General features: G+C 51.6%; 1 protein-coding gene across 6 annotated transcripts in view; it reads left to right on the top strand.

Annotated features, from left to right (window-relative positions):
* The window catches only part of IQSEC3 (IQ motif and Sec7 domain ArfGEF 3), a 102,717-nt gene that overhangs the window by 79,792 nt on the left and 8,750 nt on the right, over positions 1-14,175 (top strand). For all 6 annotated transcript variants that reach the window (XM_059184470.1, XM_059184471.1, XM_059184475.1 and 3 more), the window contains exons 6-12: positions 1,506-1,628; positions 2,124-2,290; positions 8,267-8,406; positions 9,546-9,671; positions 10,537-10,636; positions 10,815-10,976; positions 13,776-13,868. In XM_059184470.1, the coding sequence (XP_059040453.1) occupies positions 1,506-1,628; positions 2,124-2,290; positions 8,267-8,406; positions 9,546-9,671; positions 10,537-10,636; positions 10,815-10,976; positions 13,776-13,868 (911 nt within the window). The remainder of the gene's footprint in view (positions 1-1,505; positions 1,629-2,123; positions 2,291-8,266; positions 8,407-9,545; positions 9,672-10,536; positions 10,637-10,814; positions 10,977-13,775; positions 13,869-14,175) is intronic.

Here is a 14,175-nt window from a genome sequence, read left to right as displayed (position 1 = left end):
CTCGAGGACCTGGGGTGTAGACTCCCCACCCCACGGCCCAGGTGACCTCTCACAAGGTCCTCCCCATCATGCCCTCCCCCTCCCCCACCCCATCACCCATCCCCTCCCCGCCCTGCCTCTCTGGTGGCCTGTGGCAGATTTACTCCTCACTCCCAGTCTGCGGCTGGCATTTCCACCTGGCTGAGTCTCAGGCTCTGGGCTCATTACTGGAGCTTTCAGCCGCAGCCCCGAGAGAGCCAGTGAGCAGGCTGCCGGTCACCTGAGTGAAGGCCGGGAAACTAGGCCATCGTGCTTGGCCGAGCAGATCCCACTTTCTCCCAGCTGCTCCACTGCTTCCTTCAGCTGCCCTCGCCCCCTGCCATGGTGCCTGGGGCCTCCCACCCCCTCAGAGGCCTGAGGCACCCACCCCCGCAGAGCAGTGGGACAGAAGGCACAGAGGCTCTGGGAAAGACGCCACAGAGGGCCTCAGAGGCCCCGCAGCAGTGGGATGGACAGACTGACGGGGCAAGTCCTGGGCAGCAGCTGGGCGCCTGGCTGGGGCACCAGGGGCCAGCCTGGGGTCCTCTGGGTTTGGCCAGCCTGGGGCACACCACCCTCCCTGGTGGTCTCCACACGTCTAGTAGGGGCAGAGATGAGCTTGTGCAGCCCACTCCCCCCACACACCCGGGCCACCCTGTCCAGTCCGTGCTGTTCTCCACCTCCATGTCCTGTTACTTTCTGCCTCTCTCCTCTCCTTCCTCTTTGTCTGTCTGTCTCTTTCTCTGTCTCTCCCCAGTTCTGTCTCTTGTTCTGTCTGTCTCTTCCCTGTTTTGTGGGTCTTTCTTGCTTCCCTGTTCACCTCCTTGCCCCACTTTTTCTGTCTCTCTTGCCTTCTCTGTCTCTATGTCTTTGTCCTCCCTGTCTTTCTCACCAGACTCTGTATCCTCTGCGTCTCTCACTGTCTCCATCCCTGTCCCCACGCTGCCCTTGCCTCCCGGGCTCTAGCTCCTGGTCCCCTCGCTGCCAGTCCGCACCCACCGCTTCACCTCCTCGGACCAGCCTCGTGGTCTGGGTCAATCATGCACGATCCCTAACTCCTGACTGTGTTGGGCTGGGGGACACGTGGATATGGGTCCCATGATGCTGCTCTCAGGGCTCACCTGCCACCTGGGGAGGACCTAGGGAAGAGGTAACATGCTGCTGAGAAATCAAGAGTGACCTCTCCCAGGGCTAGACCCAGAGGCTTCCACTACCAGCTGCCCTCTGGGGGTTTTCAAAGGAAAGCCCCCAGGACGGGGGCGGGGGGGGGTGTTTGGAGTGGTGGGGTGGCGGGGGGGGGGGGGGTATTTGGCCTAGAAGGCCCTTCCTGATTGGTCACTGGGACCCCAGGCCCGCCCCCAGCAGGGCGGGCTGTCCAACGGGATAGGGAATTGCACCTTGCACACTGCTCCTCAGTTTCCTTGGGTTGAGGGAGGTTCAGGGGCCCACCTCTCCTCAAGACCCCTCCACCCCTCCCCCGCCCCCAGCTGCGTGGTGGACGAGATGGACTTCTCCAGCATGGAGCTGGACGAGGCCCTGCGGAAGTTCCAGGCTCACATCCGCGTGCAAGGGGAGGCCCAGAAGGTGGAGCGGCTCATAGAGGCCTTCAGGTAGGACCCCCTTCTGTAGCCTCCCTCCCCTCCCCCAGCCCTCAGAACACATGCCTGGGGGCACGTGGGACCGGAGATACTGGGGAGGGGGGGGCAGCGGTTAGTGCAGGGCTGGGGAGAAGCCCTCCTGGTGAGGCAGCGGGGGTGGTGGGCTGCGTGGGATGGAGGGAAGGGAAGAAAAGGGACAGGAGCCCTCAGCCCTTGAGGTCGTTAGGCTGGAGTAGCGCTGGGCTCCCCAAGTGGACTGCGGGTTTCTCCCTCATCCTGCTTCTGTGCAAGGTGATGGGCTCCACGGGTGTGCGACACCTGCCCCGTCCTCTCAGTGGAGAAGAGGACCAGTCTAGAGGGAAGCTAACCACCATTACGGACCGGATGCCCTTGGGGAACCAGCTTACGGCCCCAACAGCCCCCAGTCTCTGGAGTTCAGGGACCGGGGGATGAGGGGTTGGGGGGAGAGGATGTAACTGGGCAACCCGCTCCATGTCCCCCCGACAGCCAGCGCTATTGCATGTGCAACCCCGAGGTGGTGCAACAATTCCACAACCCCGACACAATCTTCATTCTTGCCTTCGCCATCATCCTCCTCAACACCGACATGTACAGTCCCAACATCAAGCCTGACCGCAAGATGATGCTGGAGGACTTTATCCGAAACCTGCGAGGTGAGGAGGAGGGGGAGCAGGGGTGAGGCCACAACTCGGACCCCCGTCTGTTCAGCCTTAATTCTGTGAGCCTGATTCCACTGGAGATGGTCACCCCAGCAGCCAAGGGCACGGGGACGCTGCTATCTGGTCTTGGTCACACATAGCAATCTGGGAAGGCTGCTTGAGTGCCAGGCATCTGGTCAGTTTACAGGAGCCATTGCCACCATCCTAGACCTTGGGCGGGTACCCCTTGTCCTCCACGGAACGCCCTCCATGGGCTGACCTCTAGGTGCGGGCACCACAGCCAGTGCCAAGGTATACCAGCCCTTCCCCTGCACAACATACAATGACATTTAGGTCTTAGGTCTGCTTATGTCCGCCTTGCAGATGTCATGCAGCCACCAGCCAAGTCCTTCCCTAAATGACATTGTGCAGCCCCTGGCAGGGATCAGAGCAAAGCTGGCAGGACGGGATGTGTGCTCAACTGGGTTTTTTTTCTTTTCTAGCATTTAAGAAATCAAAGCCATACATGCACGTAATTTAATAAAGTCAAATAATTCCACAAGGCTTGCTACAAAGTTCATCCCTGCCCTTGTCACCACTCTCCTTCCTCAGAAGCAACCAATCTCAATTTTGTTTTGCTGTATATTATATGTCTTCTATAGCGCTAAACAACATACTTTTGCTTCTTTTCTTATGCCTTTTTTCTAATTAGTATAAAAGCCGATTGTAAGGTGTATAAATCTGAGGGCTTGAGGAATGCTTGAATGTATGAATATACATGTGTGTGATCATAGCCAGCTCACGATCTAGATCATTTCCCTGATCCCAGGACCGTCTCTCCCATCCTGTCCCATTCAGCACCCCTGCCCAGGGACAGCTCTCCTAACTGCCATCCCCGCTGACCAGCTGGGCCAGTTCTTGAACTTCTTACAGGTGGGATTAAATAGTACACACACTTTGGTTCATTTTATACTTTTGTTCTTTTTATATGAGACTTGTTCATTTTTTAATCTTAAGTATTATTAATTTCTGTCTTAATCAGTTCAGGCTGCTGTAACAAAATATCACAGACTGGGTAGCTGATACACAACAGACATTTATTTCACACTGTTCTGCCCGCTAGGCCACCCAAGATCAAGGCTCTGACCAAGTTGGTGTTTGGTGAGCACCCACTTCCTGATTCTGGCTGGGCCCATCCACCTGTGTGCTCACATGGCGGAAGGGGTGGGGAGCTCTTCGTTGTTGTTGTTGTTGTTTTAATGACACTAATCCCACTTATGACAACTCTATCTTTATGACTTCCACACTTTCTAAAGGCCCCACCTCCTCATACCATCCATTTTGAGGCTTAGGATTCCAGCCTATGCATGGGGAAGGGGGACACGAACATTCCGACCACGGCCATCTCCTGTTGCAGAATCCAAGGATTAGCTCTCTTTCATCCACCATCCCCAGCCCACCCCACTAAGACGACACTGCGTTTATATTATTAAGACATAAACACAGTCCAAAGCTGAGTCTGGAAGGATGTCATGATTACAAAGTCTTTTTATTTCTGCTTTCCTTGGAGTGAAGTGAGCACTTGTGTTCTTCTTCTCTTTGCTTAGCTCTTTAGGTACACGCTACTGATTTCTCTCCAAATTCCCCATCCTAAGTATCACGTCCCTCTCAACCCATTGAGCCCAGGGAGGTGTTCTTCTTGGAGTCTCCCTCCCAGAGCCTTTAGCTGCTCCAGTATGTATGGGATCCCTTCCCCCATCATCTGGGGCCCCCCTTCACCTTGCTTCTATGTTCGGTCCATAGTTCCTAGATTTTATGGCTTGCTCATTTCTTTTTTTTTTTTAATTTTTTATTAACATATAATGTATTATTAGTCCCAGGGATACAGGCTTACACACTTCACAGCACTCACCATAGCACATACCTTCCCCAGTGTCCATAACCCCAACCACCCTCTCACTATCCCCCTCCTCCCGGCAACCCTCAGTTTGTTTTATGAGATTAAGAGTCTCTTATGGTTTGTCTCCCTCCCGATCCCATCTTGTTTTTCCTTCCCTACCTCCCAAGCCCCCAACTTTGCTTCTCAAATTCCTCATATCAGGGAGATCATACTATAATTGTCTTTCTCTGATTTACTTATTTCGCTCAACATAAATACCCTCTAGTTCCATCCATGTCATTGCAAATCGCAAGATTTCATTTCTTTTGATGGCTGCATAGTATTCCATTGTATATATATATACCACATCTTCTTTATCCATTTATCTGTTGATGGACATCTAGGTTTCTTTCCACAGTCTGGCAACTGTGGACATTGCTGCTATAAATATTTGGGTGCACGTGACCCTTCGGATCACTACGTTTGTATCTTTAGTTGTAAATACCCACTAGTGGTTTGCTCATTTCTAATTCACTTCCATAGAAAAGGGGCACAGGGGGCAAACTTTCTGAGAACCTGTGTGTCTGAGTATAGCTTTTTCTACCCTCACTCTTGATTGGGAGTTTGGCTGGGAAAAGAATTCCAGATTGGAAACAGGGAACTCAGAATTCTTAAGGTGCTGCTCCATTGTCTTTTCACGATGGTGCTTCTCTGCCATTCCAATTTGTCTCCTTTTGCATATTAATTTCTCTCTCTCTCTCTCTCTCTCTCAGAAAATTCACAGGCTCTTCTCTTTGTCCTTTGTGTTCTAAATTTTCATGACTTTTCACCTCCATTTGGTTCTTTTTTTAAAAACTGAAGTGTAACTGACATCCTGTTAGTTTCAGGTAAACAACAGAGTGATTTTTATACACTGCGAAAGCAGTCTAGTTACCATCTGGCACCGCCCAAAGTTACTACAATGTTATTGACTCTGTTTCCTATGCTATATATTACACCCCTGTGATTTAACTTATTTGTAACTGGAAGTTTGTACCCCTTAATCCCCTTCACTTATCTTGCCCACCCCCAACCCACCTCCTCTCTGGAGGTGTTCTCTGTATTTATGAGTCTGTTTCTATTTTTGTTTTGTGTGCTCATTTGTTTCATATTTAGAGCCCACATATAAGTGAAATCTTATGGTGTTTTTCTTTCTCTTTCTGACTTGGCTTCACTTAGCACAGTAACCTCTAGGTCCACCAATGCTGTCATAAATGGCAAGATTTCATTCTCTTTTATGACCAATATTCCATTTTATATATATGTTACATCTTCTATATTGATCCTTATTTCAATTCTTCCACATCTTGGCCACTGTAAGCAATGCTCAGTGGACCTGGGGTTGCAGATATCTCTTCAAACTGGTGAGTTTCTTTATAGTTCTTTTCTCATCTCTTGTGCTAACACTAGGTTGATCCTTTAGTCTAGAAATATGTCCTCCAATTGTCGGGAAGTTTTCTTAAATATAGTATTTGATCATCTCCCCATTTTGTTTTCTCTGTGCTTTCTGGAATGCCTATTGTAAGGATGTTAGATCTCCTAGTTTGATCTTCTAATTTTTACAGCTTTCTATTTGCCATCTTTGTCTTCCTGTTGGACTTTTTTTTTTTTTTTAAGATTTTATCTACTTGAGAGAGACAGAGAGAGCGAGAGAGAGCAGGAGCTGCGAGGAAAGGGAGAAGCAGGCTCCCCGCTGAGCAAGGAGCCCAATGTGGGACTCGATCCTGGCACCCTGGGATCATGACCTGAGCTGAAGGCAGATGCTCAACCCACTAAGCCACTCAGGTGCCCCCTGTTGGACTTTCTTGAAGATGTCTTCCGAGTCTCCTCCTTAAGGTTTTCACCTTACCTGTCATGTTTTTCATTTTCAAGAACATTTTGTTCTCAAAATGTTCCTCTTTTCTGGGATTTTACTCTTGTTTTTTAGATGTGGTATCTTCTTACATGTCTCTGATGGTATTTATTAAGTTGTTTCTCCCTGCTTGTCTCTATTTCTTCTGGCTTCCTTTTTCTGATTCCCTGTCCTTTTTCTCTTTTGCTTTATACACTTTACATATATACATGATGAAACTTGGCTGTTCTCTCATATTTAAGAATGAGCTAAAAGGCTGATTAAAAACTATAAGTATGGGGCGCCTGGGTGGCACAGTGGGTTAAGTGGGTTCAGCTCAGATCACTATCTCAGAGACCTGGGATAAAGCCCCGCATTGGGCTCTCTGCTTCGCAGGGAGCCTGCTTCCTCCTCTCTCTCTGCCTGCCTCTCTGCCTACTTGTGATCTCTGTCTGTCAAACAAATAAATTCAATCTTTAAACATATATATATATATATATGCATATACATATACATATGCATATATATATATATATATATATATGTATATATATATATATATATGTATAGGCGGGAGCTGCTGACCAGTGGGCTTTCTCATAGGGTGATTTAGTTGAGCTGCTTCACTGAGGGACCCCTACGGCAGCATCTTCAGATTTTTCTCATCTGCCTGTTGATTTCTCAGAAGAGAAACGTCTGATCTGTTGCCCAGAGGGTATGAGTCTGGCTGCCTTCGTTCTGAGATCTTCTGGGTCAATAGGACTAAGAGGGTCTCTTAATGTATAGACATCAACTCCATGCCCTAGTTTTCAGCACGGACTCCCACCTTTGGCTGGGCTTGCCCCCCACCCCCAACAGAGTTCCTATCTCACCTCTTGCAGAGGACAAACCCTCAGTCGGCTGCCAGAGTGGAAGAAGGGACAGGGAGATCTAAATGCTTTCTAGACTGATGATCGAGCTATGATCCTATGTCCAGCCCGACTTTACCTCTACTTTCAAGGATTCCTGTTGCCACATTCCAGAGCCTTTTGGTGGTTCTGTGGTGTATGGAGTGGCTTCTAACCTCGCTGCTGGCTTCACATTCCACTCTCTCACGTTTGCCAGTCCGGCTCATTAGTCCACTTCCCAGGTCACGTGGTGCCATTGTTTCTTCCCTGCCCTCTTTTAAAAATCCTCCCTTTGACCAGAATGTTGAGGAGGAACAGCGGTGTATGACCTGCTGTCTTCAGCTGGGAGCCTCTGTGGGTTCAGTCTTGGTCCCTGCTCTTTCTTGCCCCCAGCCTGATGTCTTTTAGGCCCTCAGGGGTGCTGCATGGCTAATGTGTCTGACTTGAAGAACCAAGGTCAGATGGAGAAGAAACAAGGTTGATACAAAGAGTTGCTGGTAGAAGGTATAATATCCTCTCACTAAGTTAGAAAATCTCTGAGCACACTTGCCAAAGTTGCTTTATTTTCCACTTTTCTCTCTTGTAAGAGAAACATATAGTCATTAAAAAAAAAATAAAAGCTTTAGAAAAGGTAGAAAGAAGAAATTTTTTATTGCCTCTCTTTCTACCTCCGGAAGAAATTTGTTTCCATGCTGGTCAATTTCGTGCTACTATTTTTTTGTTGCCAGAGTGTAATGACTGTGAAGTAGGAGATGGATGTCAGGTCTCCTCCGCTTCTCTTCACCTGATGTCTAACCACCACCACCTCCCACGCTCCCAGTGAGGGAAGAATTGTGTCATACATGCAGCAACTAATCATGGGGCACCAGGCCTCTGTGTGGAGGGGTGCGGAGGGTCCAAGAGGGAGGAGATCCAAGAGAGAACAAGCTAGAACATCAGCTGTCAAGAGACTCTCATGGTGGGGACAGGGAGCGGGGTGGGGGTAGACAAATGCACGGAGGATAAGAGAACTACAGAAGCAAGGCACTGAGCAGGAGCATGGAGGCTGTATTTGGGGATGGGGAAAGAGGCGGGAGTGGGGAATGGAGGTTCCGGTCATGGAACAGCAGGAGATGAGGCTGCAGTGTGTGTTATATTATAGTATTCTGGTGCCTGGCTCAGGAGCCTGTCCTTAATTCAGTAGGTAAAGGGAGTTGTCACTGAAGGCTTTGGAACAGGGACAGGGGCAAAATCAAGGCCACCCTTGAAGAGACTCAGTCTGGTAGGGTTTCCCCTCTCTGGCTCCTGGCCTCTACGACCGCCCACCCTCCCTCCGCTGCCTCCCTGACCTTCCCTTCCCTGTCCATTGCTGGTAGGTGTGGATGATGGTGCCGACATCCCCAGGGAGCTGGTGGTAGGCATCTATGAAAGGATACAGCAGAAGGAGCTCAAGTCCAATGAGGACCACGTCACGTATGTCACCAAGGTGGAGAAGTCCATCGTGGGCATGAAGACAGTAAGTGCCCCCCACAGAACAGCACTCACCCCATGGGGGTCGCTTCCCATGGCTGCCAAGCCCCCCACCTTGAGCCTGCTTCTGTCTCCTGTGTGACATCTCTTCCCATTCTCCTCCTTCCCTTTCAGAAACACTTTTGCATTATTTGGTCACTTCATAGTGATTGAATTCCCACTGTGTGGCACCCCCACACCCACACCATTTCCTCTTGCCTCATTTCCTCGTGGCTACCAGCCACCACAGCATGAGGGCTTGAGCTGAGGTGTTGGGAAAGACTGGCCAGTGATCTAGGGTTGAAGCATCCGGATGGCCCGATGGGGAGACTAAGGATGGGCGGGATGCTGAGCGTTCCTGAATGGTCCTACTGAACAGAAGACAGGAAAGAGCTAAAAAGCCTTCTAGACTCTGGTGTCCCAACCACTGGCTGCCCCTCAGTTATGACCTATGTCACAGGCAATATGGTCCATGCTGGTAATGATGCTTTATAGATTACTACTCACACATCAGCAGAGGCTGTTCATGCCATAAATATAAAGGATGTAGAGTGGGTTCTGGTATTTCTTTCAACTTTCTCCTCCTAAATTGCTGACCCAGAAGCAACATGGGGATGTCATCTGAGCTCTGCACTGGGCTCCTCTGCACTGGGATGGTCCTTTTTGCCCAGACCCTTGATTGCTGAGGTCTTTTTTTTTTTTTAAGATTTTATTTATTAGTTTGACAGAGAGTGAGAGCACAAGCAGGGGGAGTGGGAGAGGAAGAAGCAGACTCCCCACTGAGCAGGGAGCCCAATGTGGGACTCTATTCCAGGACCCCGCGATCATGACCTGAGCTAAAGGCAGACGCTGAACTGACTGAGCTCCCCAGGCACCTCCATTGCTGAGGTCTCAGCATCTGCCTGCTCTGCAGGTGCCACTGCAGTAGACTGTTACACACAGCAGATCCAAGGCCTCCCGGCCATCCCCTCCCTCCGGCATACTAGGATTTGGTGTACAGGGGACAAGGGGACGGAGGTGCAGCCCTGCAGCGGGCAGCCTGGGTCGTGGGGGGGCCCTCCAGAAGGTCTTAGAGGGAAACGGGTAGACGGCGGCCATATTTGAACAACCTGGAAGCTCTTTTCAATGGCCACGCCCCTGCTCCAGGTGCTGTCTGTGCCCCACCGCCGCCTGGTCTGCTGCAGCCGTCTCTTTGAGGTGACAGATGTGAACAAGCTGCAGAAACAGGCCGCGCATCAGAGGGAGGTGTTCCTCTTCAACGACCTGCTGGTGGTGAGTGGACTGGCCGGGCCGGGACACCCTGCGGCCCCTCCTCAGCCTCAGCCCTGTCCCTGGGGACCTCCTTCAGAATGCTGTAGTTATTTCTCTCTTTTGGTGGCTCCAGTGTCTCCAGGGCCCAGCTGGAGGAAGGGCGCTGAGGAAGCATTTGTGTATTGAGCAACTGGCTAAGTTTCCATTTTCCTTGGGGAGGGAGATGGAAATAACTAAGAAATTAACAAGATATTATCAAATTGGGAAGAAGGTGGGATAAAAGCAAGCAACGGTGAGGGGGGATTTGGTGCAGTTTGTTTCTGTTTGCTACTTGGGCTACTCAGGGAGGGGATTCCTAAGGAGGCCACATGAGTTGAGATGTAAGTAATGAGAGTAGCCCAGCCACGCAAAAAGCTGCAGGGAGGGTTGCGGCCCCGGGATAGCATGTGCAAAGGGCCTGCGGGGGGACTGAGCTTGCCTTATTCAGGCCACGGAAAGGAGGACAGTAGGACCCAGCATAAAGCCAGAGTGAGGCCTGGAAAAGATGGGGAGAGGCAGGGAGTGTGGGCTGGCTTCTTCTAACTGCGGTGGGAAGAGCCACTGAGGAGTTTAGCAAGTTAAAAAAAAAACACCATATTTTGAGATAGTGTGTATTTATATACATTTGTATACACGCATGTGTATGTGTGTGGACACATATATAGCAATGTGTATGCGTGTGTGTATATAGAAACATGTGAATATGTGTGAATGAAACTAAGTGTACAAGCGTGTTCACATTTCTTTGTATGCACTCGTGTGTTCCCCAGTGCCCCGTGCGTGTGTGCACCCGAGCACACACACACCCGTGCGCTGTCAGTGCTTGTCTCTGTCCCTCTCTGAACAGATTCTGAAACTTTGCCCAAAGAAGAAGAGCTCCTCCACATACACCTTCTGCAAATCAGTCGGCCTGTTGGGCATGCAGTTCCATCTCTTTGAGAACGAGTGTAAGTCTCCCGCAGACCCGGAGACGTGGCAGAGGCAGTTTTGGAGGGGAAAGTTGGAGGCTGGAGGGAGGAGGAGGGGACAAGGGCCCCAAAGTCCCTGGTCATTCTCCCCACGGGGCTGCCTCTAGCCTCCCCTGCTGTTGCTCACGGCCACGCGGGCCTGGGGTCTCCTTTCCAGACTACTCTCACGGCATCACCCTGGTGACCCCACTTTCGGGCTCTGAGAAGAAGCAAGTGCTGCATTTCTGTGCCCTGGGCTCGGACGAGATGCAGAAGTTTGTGGAAGATCTGAAGGAGTCCATCGCTGAGGTGACGGAGCTCGAGCAGATCCGGATAGAGTGTAAGGGCCACGGGGGGGGGGGGGGGGCGGCACGGCGGGGAGGGCGGGGAGGGCGGGGAGGGCGGGTGGGCTCCCTGTCAGCAGGGAATGGAGGCTGCTTGTGGCAGGAGTCTGACTCCTGCCCCTGCCCTGGAGTGAATGCAGTGGGGTGAGCTGGCCGCTCCCGTCTTCCGAGCCCTGCTCCAGGCCCACTGCATCTGCTCCCATTTCTTCACAATTGAAGTGGGGGCTCGCTAGAGCGCGCACACCTGTGTGCACACCCACCAGGCTGTGGGGCTGCATGTGGACCCCCGGAGCGGAGGACCGGCTGTGTCTGGCCAGCGCGGCTGAGCCAGCCGAGCAAGGCAGCCATGCCAACCTCAATGGTCTGTGTGCCCAGGGGAGACAGAGACCTCTGGATCCAGTCTGGCTCACACCTTACATCTGTCTGCTTCATTTCGTTCATCTCTTCTCATCTAGAATCGTCCCCCAACTTTATTTTTTCACCATATGGTCTTTTTGAAGGGTCCTGCCTGGTTTTCTGACTCTCCCTCATCTAGGAGCTGTCTTTTGATTCCCCTAAGGAATGCCTGGATTCTTGAGTACTCCAATTCAGGCGTTTTAGAAACTCCATGGGCCTCTCTGAAGGGGGAGGTGGTTTGCCAGGTAACTTGGTGATTGAGGAAGGGAGCAGCAAGGGCCCACAAGCTGTGCCCACTTGCAAGCTTTTCCTGCAGGAACATCGCCCTTGGCTTCAGACTGCCTTTCATGGGAAATCAAACAACCGTGGATTCAGAAACGAAAAGATCAGATAGATTTCGGGTCTGCCTTCTATGGTCAGTTTGTTGGAAAGTGCTTCTAAATTAACTTAAACCCATTAGGCAATAGGAAAAGCAAAGGGACTTTGGGGGCAAGGCAGCAACGGGACAGGCCAGTGCTTTTTAACAGCGTTTTTGGAGCACCTACTACATGCCGGGGCAGTTTGCTTACAGCGCTCACAGTGATGCTGCAAGGTGGTGCTCGTCCCCAGTTTACAGACCAGCTTCCGGGGAAGTTAAGGGATGTGTTTAACATCGGGCATCTTAGAAGTAAACGTGGCACTTGCATTTTAGGTCTGCTTCTGAGGTTCATGTACTTTCTACTCTAACATTGACGAAAGAGGTTCCGTTTATAATAGCATAAGGAAACAGCTCAGTCAGGTTGGAAGAGGAGCCGACCAGCCCAGACTGTAGGGCTCGGAGGTGGGGGGGTGGAGTGTAAATTCCCCTGCTGTACTCTGCTGGCATGCTTGAGCTCAGCGGCGGGACCGGAGGCTCTGACATGCCACCTTGGCTGCTGATCTTGAACATTCTCAAGGACACACCCTAAAAGGTCACTTCTGTCATTGTCGAAATGTTAAAGATGGCTCTGCGCCGCCCCGGGGAGGCACAGTGCATTGCTGGAAGAGGCCCCTTTGCCCCCACCCGCCTGGGAGCAGCATACCCAGCCCTCCCAAAGCACAAAGGAGTAGATATTGCCAGAATCCGTCTATCAAGAGCAATGTCCTTCCCTGCTGCCCAGAGGGCAGGGGAGCAGGGAGAGAGGCTCACTCACGTCTGGCTCCTCCTCTTCAGATGCAGAGAAGGGGAAGCAACAGCTAAGAAAAGATGAAGCACGGGCAGGGAGGGAGGGAGGGAAGGAAATAGACAAAGGAAAATGGAAACAGCAGAGCCACCGTTTATTCCATGCCCGGCGCTGGGCTGCGTGCTGGCCCTCTTCTGTTATCTGATCCTTGCTGCCACTGCCCATGAGTCAGGGAGGCTTGTCCTCATTTTACAAATAAGGAACCAAGCTGAAGGAAGTTGTCCAAGTTCATACAGTCAGTGAAAAAACAAGATTTGCACTAAGTTCCTCGGACTCCTATAATTACAATGCTAATTTCTCCAAAGCCAAGACAGCCCCTCTCCGGGGAGCGACAACCCTCCGCTCAGCAGAAGTATGAAGTATGGACTGATGGTGTGATTCAGGCAGTCAGGACAACCTGTGCTGGCTTGGAGGTTTGCAGTCCAAGGCCCTGGATTATAGACAACTAGGGACACAGGAAATGGGACCCAGGAGAGCAGCTTTAATAAAAGGAACCTGAGTTGTATCTCCTGGAAGAGAGACCCTGAAGGAGTGATTGAATCATGTCTGGACCAGGCTTACAGTGTAGTGAGAGGAATCAAGGTTGAGGGCAAGGCGGATGTCCTGGGGGTTGGGCAGCCACCGACATTCTCAGGTGGGGAATCTCCTCCCTGGGGGAGCTCAGCCAGCTGGGCAGGCTCTTTCCCATCAGGTGCAAGGGACGCAGGCTGGCCCCAACCGTCACTAAGGTCCTCTGTGCCAGGTGATTCGTCCGTGTTGTCATAAAAGCTAATATTCACTGAGCACTTGCCATGAGCCGGGCCGCCTCCTAAAGGGCTTTGGTGCATTTCCTCTTGAAATCCGCTTACCCACACTTGGAAGTGGGTACTGCTGTCCCCTCGAGTGAGGCATGGAGAGGTTAAGTAAGTTACCCATAGTCGCACAGCTAAGAAGTCCTAGAACCAGGATTCAAACCCAGACTGCCCGCTGCCCTCTCCGCCTCTTATGCTGCCTCTATGACACTGGAGCCGCCGTTAGCATCCCCACAGACAGAGCAAGAAACTGTGGTTCTGGTGGGTCTCTAATTTGCTGTGAAGAGGGTGCCAGACTCAGGTCACATGTTAGAGCCTCGGTCAGGGAGCAGCCCCTCTCCCTGTTCTCTCCTTACTCCTCTCCCATCTCACTGTGGTTGAGGTTGGGTTCCTCTCCATCCTCTAGGGGAGCTGGAGAAGCAGCAGGGAGCAAAGACGCTCTCCTTCAAGTCCAGCGGGGCGCAGGTGGACCCGCAGTCGAAGCAAGGATCGCCTACAGGTGAGCCCTGGTTCCACTCTAGAGTCCCAAACCCCAGGCCTGTGATGGCCCTGGGCCCACAGGGAGGCCACTCTCCGCCCCCAGCCCTGGGTTCCTGGGGAATTGGGATGAGGGAAGTGCTCATTCCCATGGTCATTTCTTTCTACTCAGAGCTCCAGGCTAATCTCACGGGCCTTAGTAGTGGGAGTGAGGAGGACAACAAGGGAGGAACGTGTCCATTTACATGCTGCCCTGAGGCCCTGGGTCCCTGTGAAATGTCACTATCCTCCCTAGAGAAGTGGGGCCAAGAGCCCAGACGCCTGGCCCC

Source organism: Mustela lutreola, chromosome 8 (assembly GCF_030435805.1).
Source record: "Mustela lutreola isolate mMusLut2 chromosome 8, mMusLut2.pri, whole genome shotgun sequence".
Taxonomy (NCBI): Eukaryota; Metazoa; Chordata; class Mammalia; order Carnivora; family Mustelidae; genus Mustela; species Mustela lutreola.
Note: the sequence above shows the minus strand (reverse complement) of the source record. Positions and strands in the feature narration are given on the sequence as shown.